The sequence below is a fragment of the Ptychodera flava genome, chromosome 8 (assembly GCF_041260155.1).
Source record: "Ptychodera flava strain L36383 chromosome 8, AS_Pfla_20210202, whole genome shotgun sequence".
Taxonomy (NCBI): Eukaryota; Metazoa; Hemichordata; class Enteropneusta; family Ptychoderidae; genus Ptychodera; species Ptychodera flava.
The window spans coordinates 29,354,607-29,370,919 of NC_091935.1; the positions used below are offsets into that span (position 1 = coordinate 29,354,607).

Consider the following 16,313-nt stretch of genomic DNA (forward strand, 5'->3'; position numbering starts at 1 on the left):
CTCGTACACTACAACAAAAAAAGACACATTGCAGATACTGCATCATAAGTGTATTTTGGGGGTCATATGGGAAAAGAATTAAAATTTATTAAGAAAATACATAAAATTGTAATTAAAATAGGGAATATTTTGAAAATTTCACAGTGAGATTTCGAACTTATGAAAATAGTCTTATCAAAGGACAAGGGGTCACAGCCTCGTTTAGGTACGGAAAACACGGAGCGCCAAATTTGACAAGTCGGGAACTCAAGAATGAGGATTTCCTACGTCAAGATCATCGTTAATGGCGTAAATTCAGGTAATAATGTATGGTTGTCAATTAATGTGTCATACTCCTTATATTCAATAGCATAATAAATCAAGGTCAAATGATGAAAGTGTGAACAATCTCGGGCAGGGCCTTGCTGTTTGCGCTCCCGGGCTGCGCAAGTACTCCAGGAGCGGTGCACGATTATTGTTGTTTTGCCTGTAAAATACCTCATTCATAACTCTACTTGGATTAAATTGTGTGAATCGATTGCGTCGACAACAAGGAGGTCACCTTATCCCTTCCACGCGACACGACCAACAACTAGATAGCTTTATATACTGCTCATGGAGCTGTAAAAAGGATACTTGTTAACCCTGGACCTTGGAGCTAGAAACAGTCCAATCGGGACCAGTTTAGTTTTGGCACCAGTCTTCAAACATTCATGGAATTTGCATTCTGTCTTGAATTGAGTTTCTATAACAGATTGTTTTTTTTATTTTTTGGGCCATATTTTTAGAATTAACATAATGAGTGAGGGCAAACAGTTTGTGCGGACACTCCACCAACTCGGCTACAGAGGTCATCATGAACTTCAAGGGGAGAGCTTTGACTGGTTGTTTGAATATGATGAAGTTAAACATTTCCTGCAGTGGTTTTGTGAAAATATCAACGAAGATAACAATGTCAATGAAGAGCAATTCAAAGAGTAAGTATGGATTTTAGTGCAGTCGCTACAGTGTCCAATGTCAGTACAATGCACAGGACATAATCCTTAAACTGTATCTGCTTCCAGGTAATTTTAATGTATTTTTACAAATATCATAATCAAGTTCAGTAGATTCTAGACATGGAAATACTACCGTACCCTCTTCCAAATCCCCATGAACTCATGTTTTCTTTAGGAAAATGCCACAATAGAGAATATAAGATATGTGCCTACAATAATATCTACTGTATTATGCTAACTACATAAACTATGTTTTAAACTGAAATTGCACATTCATTTGGTCTATACATTGTTAGAAACCTATTGTTATCAAACTGTCAATCTGTTCCAACAGAAGCTGTTATGGTCACCTCCTTATCAGTTACTTGTTAATCACATTGAAATAGGAATTGACAATTGCATTGTTAAAGGGGCATGTTTCTTGATGAGGTTTACCTGTTGTTCTATGTGTACTTATCTAATTAACATTTTTCAAGCCTTTGTTGCCCATTGAATTTAAAATTAGTTGAAACAATTTGCTTTCTGTTTTAGTTTCATCATACATCATTGATCATTCTAAGATCTTTGCTTCATCAAGAATATGCCTGAATTTATGGTCCTTTCACAAATGTGGAGGGACCTTGCTATATCATATATGGTCCAGCTCTGGCTGGACTCTGTCGTGGACTGTGTTTAGTCCAGGGACTAGCATTTCTTGTTTAATATGTCAGTGTTCATATCACTTTGGTCATGGGAATTTGGCGAGGGAAGGAAATTTGTCGCTTCAACTTCAAGTCTGAGTGACATATTAGTATTAGCCAATGCAAATCATGTTAATGAGTATTGTGTAGATACGCAGATCCGAAGATGATGATCATTATCAATGGAGGATATTCACATACCTCAGATCTTGTATTCTGTAGGAAAGAAAGGAAAGTCATATAAAAAGTTGTGAAAATTCCCCTGTAAGATGTATTAAAATTGATAATGCACATGTAAGATTTTCTGGTGACTATGTTATCATGGTCCCTTTATATAGGGGCGGTGACGCTGTGTGGCCTTTATCGAAAAAGGGGTCATGAAACTGCCTTGTCCAATAGTTTGTGATTGAATTACATAAAAAAAAGCATTGTCAATAGTTTCTCCCCATCTCTTGTTTGTGGTAACACAGGTCCATTGGCTGTTTCTAAAACCATGGACCAAAACACATATTCGTGGTGTTTTTAGAGGTTTCTGAAACTTTTATCTGTGAAACAATATAAACAATTGAGTGGTATTTATGCTTAATGATCCCATAGTTACCAGTAATTTTACCAGGATTTTGTTCCCCCTGGTAAGTCAATGCCATCATAATAGAAAATAATAGAACAAAAATGGCGCGGTTTCTCTCACCATTCACCTACGTACCAAAACCCTGACAAAAAACACCGAAACATCATGACAAGATGTAAGCAATTTTTTATGTCTCAATATGTGCTGCTATATCTGTAGAACACGTGCATGCCGAAGAAAACTCTCTTTTATGATTTACCAAGTTTTGTCAGTGTAGAGGTGTTTGAATATTCAAACTGTTGACAATCATGCCTTTTCACATTAAAGCATCAAAGTCTTGGAAATTGATGGATACCATGAAAACTTACTCAGCTTGTAGGCTAAGTTATCATAGATTATATATATCTTGATCCAAGGGTTGCCAGCAGATCAAATTATCCTGATACTTTGGTTGCTGGCATCTAGTATTCAAGAGCATTTTCTGGCAGTGATAAATAGTTACTATTTATATTTCTGTCTTGAAAATTTTAAAATGATGTTTTTTCTCTTTGGCTTGTATTCTTCAAACTGCGAATGGAGAGTTTTTCCAAAAACTTCAATCTGACCATTTCTAAATTATGATAAAATAATGTTTACATTAATGAGCATATTAGTACTTAGTTTTTTTGCAATGATATTATGAATTGCTTTTTATTTTTCTTCAGATTTAAGGAAATTGAAGCATCTGGTAAGGCTATACTGGATGGCAAACAGCTTTTAGATGCTATCAAAGATATGGAATCATCTGATGGAGATATGACTGACGACAAATTAAAGTAAGGCTTTTGTTTGATTTTAGAGCTAACTTGTTAACAAGAAATCAAAAGCACTGTGAATTTTTATGTTAGCCGTCTAGGAAAGAATGAGTCAAGTTACCTGTAAGACAAAACTTTTTTTTGAATGTTTATTTTGGGCTTCTCATTTACTTTGAGTATTGGCTACATGTATATTTCATCAGAGAAGAAATTGCCAGGTTACGACAGTGTAAAAAGAGTACACAGGAGAGGAAAGAGAAGTTGGCTCAACAGAGAAATGTTTTAAGGTAAGTTCTAACAAAGGTTGCAGTAAAAAATATGATATTATAAGTAATTAAGGTAGTTTTTATCAATGATGCTAACTAACACTAGCACTGTGGTAAGGTGTTACACATACCCTATGAAAAGAAAATCTAGTATCACATTGCATGTTCTACTGTGATGTCCTTGTACAATGGATATTTTTTGTTTGTGTAATGTTTGTTGACTGTAGCAATCTGCGTAGTATGTAAAAATAAAATATGCAACCATTATTTTCAATGGTGAAAAATGATTCACAAAAGTAAACCTCAATTCTTTGTCAAAAACTTGATTTGCTATGAATGTCTTGTTCACTTGTACTTACAAGAAATGCACTAAGTTCAACAAGTAAGTTTCTTTCTCTTTTGTTTACCTTACACACTACTACTAGCTAGCCGGAAGTTTGTTCAACCAGAAATATGTCAATAATTTTGAAATGTGTCTCTCAAGGTTTTTAGCATTGTCATTTATGTGTTTTCGATTTTCACAATTGAAATTCGATAAATTTGAGAGAGAAATACTGATATAGTCCTGTATCTTGACTACACCAGCATGCACCACACTGCCCTGACACACAGACTAGCTAGAATGAGCCAGGTCCACGCAACAACCAAACAGGAACTGAAGAGGCACTCAGACACATATGCAGCTGACAATATGCAGGTCAGTAAAATCAACATGCTACCTGTACATAAGTTGATTTTGTTGCTCGATATTCCAAACATTCATTTGCCATTGTCTAATTTTATATGATTTAAGTAAATTATTTCATCAATGGCTATCATTCTGAGTCACATTATGTCTATTCAGATCTGTTCTCAAGTTGATCTAACATGCCATGTGATTTGAACAAATAGATACATAGATATTTACTACTGTGATGTGAGGAAACAATGTCAAAATCAATTTCTTAACAGTGTATTGTTTCTGGTTCATACACAAGGACCTCTTTTCAAGATTTTAAAATCATTGCAGAACAAAACAAGGACAATTCCTTAGGGTAAAATCAATATGTTTCCTATGTAATGTATCTTTCAGATGAATAATTGTTTGGATAGACTCGGTGGCAATGTGTCAGATCTATGTCAGTTGTACAGTCAGATTTCACCCACTCCCTCTGCAAGTAGGGCAATGCAGAACAGCGATGACGCCAATTTCTTATGTCAAGTTTCATTAAACAAGTACTTTACAGATGAGGAAAAATTTACCAATGAACTAACACAGTACACAAAAAAGCAATTTTTTAAGGTAAGTAAAGGACGCTTGCTTTCATGGTCACAATGTCAATCCTTTTTTATCATGTTGACGTATTTTAATGCCTCATTTGTACTCACAACTCCAAGAATGTAAGAGGCTCAAGTCCAAAACATCAAATATTCAATAGTAATATTGGTATTCAGGCAACTGAAAAGCTTTTACTGAATGACCTAGTTTATAATCAAATTGAACTCATGGCAGATAGCAAGTTTTTATTGATAATTTGGCAAGCTTTCAACTGAATTCAGTATTTTTATTGTGCAATGGTAATCCTTTAGAGAAAAAGAATTAAATAATTTTGTTAGATCAAATAGAGAATGGAACTCTTAAACAAGAGCTGTTCCCTCTAAGCAACTCAGTATTTACATCAAAAATAGATGAGGGAAAAGGAGCATGTGAGTTGAGAGTCAACTTTCCTGCCTTCTAAATTGACAGTATTTACATGCCAAGAGGAATCCCTGTTTAATGACATAAGAACACAGTAACATCTGTTGATGTTCAGTAGAAAAATAGTCTGACTTGACAGAATCACATGAAAGTGGACAATTTACCTCTGTCATTATGAAGCTTTTTTAACCTCAGCAGCTGTATATCTTTTGCTTTCTTGCTACTTTTGTAGATGTTTAATTATTGATTATTGATAATCATCTTACTATTCAGTCACTTCCACCAGTAATTGCATGATATAATAAAGAGTTAAATAATCTAAACAAATGTATAACCATAGAGGATTCATCCTAAATTCATAGACCACTAGCAATTCTTACTTTAATGTCACACAAATTACCTTTTATTCAAACTCGATATCCTTCAGAGGTGAATGATAACAGTGTCTTTACAATTGTCAGGATATTGGTCAGATAGCAGGTGAACCTGACACCTCCAGATACAGTTTCCTTGACATTGGTAGCCCCACCAGTCTTATTCTTCATGGTGAAAATGAAGATGTGTTTCGGAAAGAGTGCAAAGAACTGTCAAGACTGCAGTCAGAGTGAGTTGATAAAAATATCAATGTATGATATTTGATAAGATTTAGTTGTGAATGTATAGGTCAGAGTACCACATGCACATCTGGGAATACCTCATACAGAAATACCACACCCTGTACTGCATGTGTTGTGAATTTGTCCACAAAACTTTTGTTGTTGAAATTCAACAAAATGTCAAGTTTATGTGTAGTTTAATATACATAAAAAAATTATGAAATATGCCCTAACCTGAAAGTTGTATCGTTGGGGATGAAATTGATTTAGTTTCTGTGATAACAGAACATAACAACTTTACCATGTGACCATTCCATGTTTATGCTGTTATTCTGTGAACACACAGATATCCTGCCAGTCTCTACAGAAACATAAAGGCCAAGGCAAAGTGTAAAGGTCTTGAAGCAGGACTGAAATCTTCAGAACAGTATCTCCAGGCTCTTACACAGAACCCTTACCCTAAAAATGAAAGTGAATTTAGGTAAGCATCTGTGTTCTTGGTGTATTTCCCTCAAGAGGTGTGAAACATGATGACATATAAAGGTTGATGGAAGAGAAATTTCCACAAGAGTCGGGATAATTATGCCATTAGTTCTGATTGATTATGTGTTACAGGACATTTAAGTCTTTGTTGTATAACACTTCCTTGCCACAGGAAATTATGTGATGGGAAACTTGTATGTGACATGAAATTCTGCTGATAGAGGACATAGTGTGTTACAGGACATTAACCCTTTTCCTGCCAAGTCCATATTTCACCACCAGGTCAAGATGGTTAAAATTAATGAAACACAACGTATTCCATATGATGTATTTAAACATAATACTGTACATTTGAAGGCTGTTGAAAATATAACACTCTAAAGTTGATTTTTTTTGGACAAAAGATGCTATAACATACCAAGCCAAGTGGGTGAAAATACGTCATGTTTTGGCTCGATACCGCTTTTTACTGACTTGGCTGATGGGAAAGAGATACAGTTATTACTGTCTGGCAGGAAAAGGGTTAAAGAATTGCAATAGGTCTGTGTGTTGCAGGATATTTTGGCATTATAAGAAACATGTTACATAACTGTCAAAGGATAGGACATTATGTTACAAAATCTTTTGCCTGAAAAAATATGAGCTATTGCAGGAGACTGCATGATAGAAAACTGTGTGTCACTTGATATTCCTGTGTCATATATGTCATATGTGTCAGAGATGTTAAGGTAGAATGCAGCTCGGGGACAGATAGTTTGACGTTAAAATTTTACCATTCTTTTCTAATCTACCACTTGTGGGGGCTCATTTTAAAGCTCTTGGTGTAAGAAAAAATTTCACCCTCTTAGTTTTTGAAAATCGCAAACTTTATTTTTTTTCCATGGAGCTAACACAGGGATGGGGCCATTTTGAACTTCAAATATCCATAAATCTTGGGTGATTTGTTTCTCTAGTACCAAAATTTTCATGGTGACCCCCTGATTTTTATTCCCTATTTTGAAAGAGAATTGTTGAAAGATTCCTTGGGAAAAGTTTGAGCAAAAGTTTTAAGTCTTTCATTTTCAAGGCGCATATTACCTTAAAGGGTCCTTGCACATTACCCCTACTTCTGTCTGTAATACACACTAGACAACACCTGTATGAGAACCAGTCTAAGCTGCAGCATGTAAAGAGGAAAGCAGCAGTCTTGTATGAGTCACATCTACCGATGTTGGTGAGAAAATTGAAGAGTTGCAGACAACCCGAGTACTTCAGGGAGATTATGATTTGAAAATTGCCAGGCAGGATTATTTTACTTTCAAACAAGATCAAGTAAGGGTCAAGATGGAATGTTATGTGAATGATTTTGTGAATAATGCTAATGAAATGAAAACCGATCAAAGTGAATGGTTCATCTCTGAAAGTTTCAAGTATGTTTGATTATGTGGTTTAGAGATGTGTTCATTATTGACAAGTTTTGACAATCGGATTTTGTCTGTATATCTTGTGTTGTGTCCATGTGTGATGTGAAATGAATTTGAATCAGACAGCATTTTACTGTACCCATATTTTCACAATGTTTTATTCATTGATAAAAACATGGTGCACTTTCATTCCATCAGACAAATGTCCATTTTCTTCGATGATCACATCTGCATCAAAGATGGTGTATCTTCTTGAGTATATTAAAATTTAGTGAAAGTGAATTCAAATTTTTCAAAATGCAAATACAGTAAAATGGCTCTTAAGGTACTAACAATATTTTTCCTGACAGGTAATTAAGCAAATGATCGTGCAGAGAACAAGAAATGAGTTTTTAACTATGGCCTTTGAAGTGGAGGAGAAGAATCACAAACAAACACACAGGCTTTTGACTGGGATATCCACTTTCCTGGAACGGTATCAGAGTAGTATACAGTCAAGAATGGTAAGAAATATTTCATAATTTGAGATTCTCTGTCAGCTACATATACCTTGATTATATTGTGTACTTACTCTTAGTGCTTTGAAAACAAATGTTACCTACCTCCTCATAAAGCCAAGTGTCCAATCAAAGGAAGTTTAATATATCTGTAATTCTTAAGGGTGCGGGACAAGTATTTGGCCCTTGAAAATAATGAATTCTCTGCAAATTCGTGAGCTTGCAACCCCATTAGAGTATATATTTTCTGAAAGCCTAGATACTTGCAAATGCTGTGATTTGTATTTTGTAATCATTGTTTACTAATGATCATATGAGATTCAATTTGAATAACCTTTATAAAATCGTTTTATTTCTGCCCTGATCAAATGCTGCAGTGTTTCTTGTCAAAGTTAGCACCAAAGACTACCAGCATAGTGACCTCAAAAAAATGTGTCTCAAATTTTTTTATCTGCCCTAGGTGTTTGACCATGATCAATCACCAGCTGGAAAAATTGTCACGTTGTAAAAAACCAGTCTAGAGCCTCAAACAAAAATCGCAGACAATCTTTGCAAAATAATGCAACGCCTATTATTCATGCAAATTTCAACTCAAATTACTGCAGTGTTTGTACAGGGGAAGAAAACAACTAATTATGAGAGGTTATTCAAATTGACTATTATATGATCAGTTTGAAGTGCAATAGCTTGGCCTTTCTTGCCAAGCTATTGCTCTGCAATATGATATAATCCATGACAGAGACTGAAAGGACGTCTGTTTCTTTCGGATATTTCTATTCTTACCATTGTTTCAACTTTTCACTGAGTTTATATTCACTCTTTATTTTACAGACCCTGATGGCAGAGCCATCACTCTTGCCAACAAAAGTCAATAGACAGACCATAGACTCCAGGGACAAATTCATGACAAGACTTTACCAGATCCTTGGTAAATATGCATAGTTTATTGATAATGTCTTATTTTCATAATCAAATCAATCGTGCTGATGTCATTTGGCTTACAGAAAAACAAGAAATTACAAAATATCTGAAGTGGTTGCTCAATATTTCCATTGACATATATAATTTATGGCAGTTTGATGTCACATTCAGCATTTTGATATTACATGTTATATGAAGCCTCACCAAGCATAGCCTGTGTCCTGTAGAAAAGTATGTTATAAAGTTGATATCAGGTAGCATAGGGGTGAATATACAACATTAAGGTAGTATGCACCTCGAAAGTGAAAGACTTAAACTTTTGCTCAAACTTTCCATAAGGAATCTTTTACCATTCTCTTTCAAAACCAAGAATAAAATATGGGGTCACCGTGCAAATTTTGGTACTAGAGAAAGAAATTACCCAAGATTTACCGATATTTGAAATTCAAAATGGCCGCCATCCCTGTGTTAACGCTATGGAGAAAAATAAAAATTTTCGAATTTCGACAAACTAAGCCAGTGAAAAGTTTTCTTTCACCAAGAGCTTTAAAATGAACCCCCACATGTGGTATATCAGAAGAGAACTGTAAAATTTTGAGAGTTGCGAATGTCTGTCCCCGAGGTGCGTTCTACCTTAATAGGTCTTATGAGTTCCTTGTGATATCAAAAATTTAAGAGCCAGTGTAAATACTATATCATACTTTTATGTTTGATTTTAGTCAATTCTAATGAAGAGAGAGAAGACCGTGTGCAGCTTTTCTTGAAATTTACAACATTGGTGGAGAGTGCTGAGAAATTGACCAATCATCTGACGTCATTGAGGTCTTCACTTGTGTCCAGCAAAAACAGCAGAGATGATACTTTAGCCTTATTGTAAGTAAGAGAATGAATGAAGAGGGAGATAAAATATCTTTGCATTGCTTTCATTCTTTTATGTGTAATTTTTTATTTATATTTATTGATCACAAACAATTTAAAGAAGTAGAGGTACAAAACATCAACACAAAACAAATCAAAACAAAAATGAGCAATTTCGAAATATAACATGCAGGGTTTCCAATCTCTTAAAAATTATTATATTCATTATATTATTTCCTGGCTCTTCAGTGTGAAATGTTTCTTTCCTTGTCATACAAATTCCTCATTTCAATAAGAAAATAGATGTCATCTCTAGTTTTCAAGTTTACTGTATCTTGCATGTAATATCAAATTCAAGAAAAGTAAAAATTGCAACATGCATTATCTACATCAAGCAATACATTTCTCATGTCATGTAAATATATCATGGGTACTTGTATTTTCCTGAGTAATGTCTTTACTACAAATATTGGAACTGTTGATTTGTTAGGTGATACCTTGTACCAAAATGCCAAAAATTGTGTAATGTAAATGATAGTGAAGCTGGTACAATATTCAGCTCACATGAGCATGAAATTTGGATCTCATTACATTTTGATAAGTGATACATGAAACAAGATTAAGCACACAAGTGATGGCAATGTTGACTTTGTTCATTAGCAGTGTTGCAGCCAGGAATTTTAAATCAGGGGACACTGTGTCCCCCTACTGTTTATTTTGGAGGACAACATGCGTCAATTATCAATCAAATTTTGTATTATTTTGTAACAAATTAGTTTCATGGAACAAATTTCAAGCTACTAGGACCACGTCACTATGCTTGAATTTCAGGCGATTGTAGCAGTCTACTGTATCTCCGTATATGTCGCCAATCAGAACTCAGACGGACTACGGTCAAGCAAATTATGATATCAAGCGCAACGTTTTAATTACTTTTAACCCTGGCTAGCTCTGAAATTACGTATTTAAAGTGTAAGCCTCAAAATAATTATGCAAAACAAAGGTCATCGGTAACAGATATTACTTGTAGACTACATCCAACACAGTCAACGCCTGAGTTGCGCCTGAGGTGACCAGCAGTACGCAAGAATGCAGGACAACGGGTTCCATTTTGGGGACATTGTCACAAGGGCGCGTCCTGGCAGCAACACTGCATTAGTATTGTTGAATATCTGTCTCAGTCAAATTTGTAACAATTTTATACACAATACCTCACATTTGTTTCTCACGATTCTCATATTTCCACATTTTATCCTATCTTCCCAATGCCACTTTTATACCTAATCAATCAGTTTGTTCTATTTACTTTCATTCAGTAAACTCCATATTCTCTCCCACTGTCAAACCTTTCCCCACAAGAAGTAACCTCTCTTCCAAAACCTGCTCTTTATTAAAAATTCATAATCAGCCTTCATGACTTATTTGATGTTGATAATTCTCCGTCTTCAGAGAGAGCTCACTTCGTTCATGTGAAGAGATGTTGTACTCGGGTTCTGCCACCAAAGGAGGGGCACCTCAGCTGAGTCATGTCGATATCTCACAAAGCATTGCTAAACTCAACCAGTTCCTGGACCAGTTAGAAGAGACTTTACTGGACATTATATCAAACATCAATAGCAAGAAGAAAGTAAGTACTCTGCTGTGCATCATTCACTATCCAAACCTCTCAATATACTTGTAGAGATACTTAACTGATAGGGTGTAAATTAGTCACTTCATTCCAAATAAAAGAATACCTAAAACTCTTAAAAACTGGTATTAACTTATCTATACTTTGAAGATTGTGATCAAGTCTTCAAACAGTTTCTGGCAATCTTTACTACCGTATTCCTACGATTATAAGACCCCACTCGAGTATAAGACCCTCCCCCACTTTTAGAAGTTTTCAAAAATGCTATACATCGTATAAGACCCCTCCCTACCTTAGTTCAAAAGCCAACAAATCACAACTCAAAAATTGATGATAGTATGACTTCAACGATCACTAGTACGAAGTTGTTGCTGACTGGCCATCTAATGATTTAGAAGAGCCTTTAATGTGCATATTTACAAACGACGGCTGATGTTGCTGATTGCCCATTGACACTTTCAAGGTCATTTGGTCTTTGTTTGAGCCTATGAAGAGCTGTAATGGAGATACTATTTGTTAGGCAGGGTGAGTAAGCATAAGCATAGTGTTGTAAATTATTTAGTGGTTAAAATTTCCTTTAAGACCTAGAAAAATCATTAAAGATGCTAAAATGATGTAACATTGAAATTTGTTTACTGGAACGGCAGGCAAAACTAAATTTGTCCTACACTTTTCTTTCTGTATCAATCCGTTGTTAACCTTCTGCGGCCCCTGCTCAATATAATAGAATAGTCCACAATGACCGCCATATTGCTTTGCTGCATGCTGCAAGCTGATCCAAGATGTGTGTGTGTTACCATTTCATGCATGGGTTTACTGTTTGTAGCTAACAGTTTTTCACCTTGGATCATGAATTCTTACCGTTGACAACCATGAATTTCAGTGCCATATCATTATTTTACTCGACACAGACCTTAGATTGAAAGAAAGGTTGTTATTTTTACGTGCAGCAAATGCATGTATTGTATATGTCAATTGCATTGCCATGAGTTAACTGCATGATGCCAATCCGGTGAATATATGATCGACTTTCTGTTTGAATTGTCTACGTCTTTCAAGAATTGTTTCAAAGTTTATTTCACCTCACAAACCATTTGATCAGACAGTGATTGTTTGAGCAGTTGAAATTTTAACAGCGATCAAAAAACAACTCGTCAGTTAGGTTGGAAGTGATCGCTGTGTTTTATCTTTGAAATGAAGGAACAGTTGCCATTTACATGTATTTTCGACTTCGTGTATTCTCCAAAATAATTTGTCAGAAGTTGCTAATATAAGTAAGCTTTAGTACGTTCTGCCAAAAAATGTGTAAAAGTCTTGAGTAATGCTGAATTGACGTGAATAAATTAGCATAAATTAGCAGTGTTAGTTCAAAATGTGGGATTGACTCGATTATAAGACCCCCCTGATAATTACAACCATTTCATGTTGCTGACCCTGGTCTTAAAATCAGAGGAATTACAGTACTTTCCTGCATATGCACAAAAGGAGCTGAAATTTTTCTGACTTGTGAAGCACATCACATGTACTGAAATCTTTGTCATGTGTAATAGTATTCTGAATCGCACCATTTTACAAGTGGTATAGCCACAAACTGATGACGCCTTGTAATTATGGCACTGTGTATTGTGTGCGGTAATTTGACATCATCAGTTTGTGGCTATACCACTTGTAAAATGGTGCCTTCTTAATCACAGGGAATTTGAATTTTGAATGAATGGACTGAATTTTGAGTTGCGAAGTGCAAGAAAATACAGTACATTTGCGTAAAGAATGATGTGTGTGTTTTCAGTCAAGCTGTACATTGCCATCAAAAACTGTTCTGAGCTGATTTTGATATTTTATGTTTATCATATACCCATGCTCATATTGCTACATCCTAGTGACGTTCAACGTAAAATATCAGCCGTGATATTTCACGGTAAACGTCGAGATATGCACGATGAACGTCATCAGTTTTAGAGTTTTCCCGAACTACATAAGCAGTTTGTTGGTAAACAACGTAAACAACAAAATGGCTGCCGCTCCTGGCCTGCGAAGCGATGTCGCCGACAAAAAAACTTGAAGGGCTTCGAGGAACACGGGTATTTCTGGTTGCAAAATACGGAAATATCACGTTGAGTCTTGAAATGTTTTCAATGTTTTCCCATGGTATTTTTTTGGTCAAGTTCTAGCAAACATTCTGCCGTTTGCACGGCGCCGGCACTGTGCACGGTCTCCACCGAACAGGTTGTGAGCGCTTGGCGTGACAGCGATGTCGCGCGCGCGACGACTGTTGACATGGCAACTCTAAAGGTAAACTAACAAAATGGCGTCCCCTCTCCGCGCGAGCTCCGTGCCGTACGACGATCGAAATCAGGATAGATTTAAAGCTGAGCAGTTTTTGATCGGTTACAGTTGTAATAGCATATTGCACCTTAAAATGTTCCTTCTGTATGACGATTTTTGTATCCCGGTGTCTTTCTTCTTGGGTTTCATTGAGATATGGACGACTTGCAGCGATGTCGCGCGTGATGTTGACATTTTCGTCGTATGATTTATGAATGAGGCCTGTTCACATAAACATTCTGATTTATGCGCAAGGCGTAATAAAGTAAAGCCTTAAAATTAAAGGTTTTTCATTCTATTAGTAAAAATTCCCTAAAATTATGGGCATGGGTATATGATAAATCGGTTATTACCCAATATCGCCTGTTCCTTGTGTCGTATCAGCATGAGTGTCATTTGTGCTGCGTCAGACACTCGACTTCGTCTCGTGTCTGACGCAGCACAAATGACACTCATGCTGATACGACACAGGAACAGGCGATATTGGGTAATAACCTCTAATTATCACCTAGTGAATACATTAGTAGTATTCATGTACCACAATCTAATTCATATGATATTGAATTCATTTCTGTGCAGACCTTACAGGCCAACAAACTTCTTGCCAGAGAGCGAAGCCTGTTTGTGTATTTCTTCACTGAACCAGCCAAGCTGAGACGCCTTTTAACTGAACTGTCTGCAAGACTTGAAGCCAAGAAAATGTCTTGATGTTGTATGGTATTTCTGAGCCAATGTGATGTTGGCTGAAAATCGTACCGACTGAGATCTCTGCTATCATTTACATAGAATTGGCGGTGCAGTTATGCAGAGGAAATTGCTGACGCAGCTAGGAAGTTTAATAGTCAACCATTTGTTTCAACAAAATACTGATGGTTTGCTTTGTTTCTGAACCTTCAAAGCCAGGAAATGTATGCAATACTGCAGATTGGTTGCTTGCAAATGTATGCAATACTGCAGATTGGTTGCTTGCAGGTCAGATCGATCAGTCAGAGACTGCAAAATAGATATTGTCTTCTTTTGCCCCAGACTAGATCAATATCTGAGTGCAGGTGCTACAGCCAATCAGAGAATGCCTACTTTGTATTCTTTAATGGTATGGAGAGCACTGTAGACAACCACCTGTTTGCTTTTCTTAAGGGGAGGCTTTGTCTATAAGACAGCATCATCATATGGTAGAGTATTTGATTGATGTACAGTAACATGTATACAGTGGCATTCAGCTGCTACAAGGCAGCTGTCAGCTCACTGCTCATTGGCCAGATTTGTTGCATACCAGTATTTGTTGCATGTTCAGCACACACTTGACCAATCAGCTATCACCTTTTATAATGGTTAAGTGTTGAGAACTTGACGTCATGACTGGCAATAATTAGCTCACTGCCTATCAGCTAGCTATCCTGTAAGTCAGGCAGAGTCTTAGCCAGTCAGAAAGCATCATTTATGAAGGCTAATTGATGTGAACTTGACCTCTATCAAGTAACAAAGCACAGTCGGTAGGGGCTGGTGATCAGAGACTGCTGATGACACATTTGAATTGAAGGTCCATGGCTGTACCAAGGAACCATGAATGTCTAACAACACAGAAATATTGGGCATGATCCAGTTGTATTGAGAGAGATCCACCCAATGATTTGTATTTCGCTCACTCATCAGCAGCTATAACATGTTACCTTTGTTGTGTTTTTGCATGCATATGCCTAAACTGAGGTTAAAGTTCAACTTGGGATAGTGGCTGCCATATACGTGTGTCTTTATGTTGAAGTTCTTTCCATTAAAAGTTTTCACACTAGTGACGTTTATAGACACAGAAAAACCACAATGTATTTAAGCGATTCACTCAACTTTATGGTCAGGGTTTTAAGGTATCAAGGCAACTGCGATATCACAACACAGAACATTTTACAATTCTGGAATCCCAAAACCCAATGAATAAATACATGTCTCCATTTTAATACTTTCTGAAATCTAGTGTGGTATGAACACTGCACAGTTGACTGTTTGCTTGGGTTTGTTATTTGATAAAACTTAGTGCATTTCCAAATGACTATTTTATTCTGTGACATCACCATTTTAATGCACAAAGTCCAAAAAAGTATAGAGAGATATAATATGCGCAGCAGAGCACAGAATTTATTTTAGAATTTTTATATAAATATATATCTGCTAAAATATTTCTTTTGGGAATTGTAGATGGCACTAGAAGTGGGTATGAGAATTCATTTTGGTGCCAACCCTGATTTTTGTTTTCTGTGAAAATTTCATTCAGCAGTGGATTGTCCTGTAATATCCATGGTTACTGTAAGTTTATATAAATTGTTCTGACCACCAGGAGTTTAACATCAAGGGTTAGGGTTAGCATTGCAGAATGGTAGATTTTTCAGATGTCATTGTCAACCATTTGTCTGAGCAGGTGTATCCTATCACCAGTGACCAAGAGAAGGGGATTTGGTCTATGTAAAAAACTTGTAACATAGTTGACAACGTAGAGACTTAAAATATTCCAGAGATAAATTTTTGAAATCAAAACTTGCAATCAAGTCCTTTCATTTCCTTGTCTCATTTCCACTCTACATTTCACACTCACAACAATTCAATACTGCCACCAACAATTTCTCTTGAAAAAAAGTTTTTATG

The 16,313-nt window shown here is 36.0% G+C and overlaps 2 protein-coding genes across 2 annotated transcripts; both read left to right on the top strand.

Moving 5' to 3' along the window:
* Positions 1-154: 154 nt before the first annotated feature.
* On the top strand, positions 155-8,873 carry LOC139138982 (HAUS augmin-like complex subunit 3). The gene is made up of 11 exons (XM_070707640.1): positions 155-298; positions 768-956; positions 2,933-3,043; positions 3,226-3,309; positions 3,874-3,985; positions 4,361-4,570; positions 5,428-5,570; positions 5,909-6,043; positions 7,174-7,356; positions 7,799-7,951; positions 8,777-8,873. Exons 2-9 carry the CDS (start codon positions 778-780, stop codon positions 7,313-7,315), a joined length of 1,116 nt encoding a protein of 371 aa, XP_070563741.1. The 5' UTR covers positions 155-298; positions 768-777; the 3' UTR covers positions 7,316-7,356; positions 7,799-7,951; positions 8,777-8,873.
* On the top strand, positions 7,847-14,387 carry LOC139138063 (HAUS augmin-like complex subunit 3). The gene is made up of 5 exons (XM_070706286.1): positions 7,847-7,951; positions 8,777-8,873; positions 9,586-9,739; positions 11,174-11,351; positions 14,259-14,387. Exons 1-5 carry the CDS (start codon positions 7,847-7,849, stop codon positions 14,385-14,387), a joined length of 663 nt encoding a protein of 220 aa, XP_070562387.1.
* Positions 14,388-16,313: the final 1,926 nt, after the last annotated feature.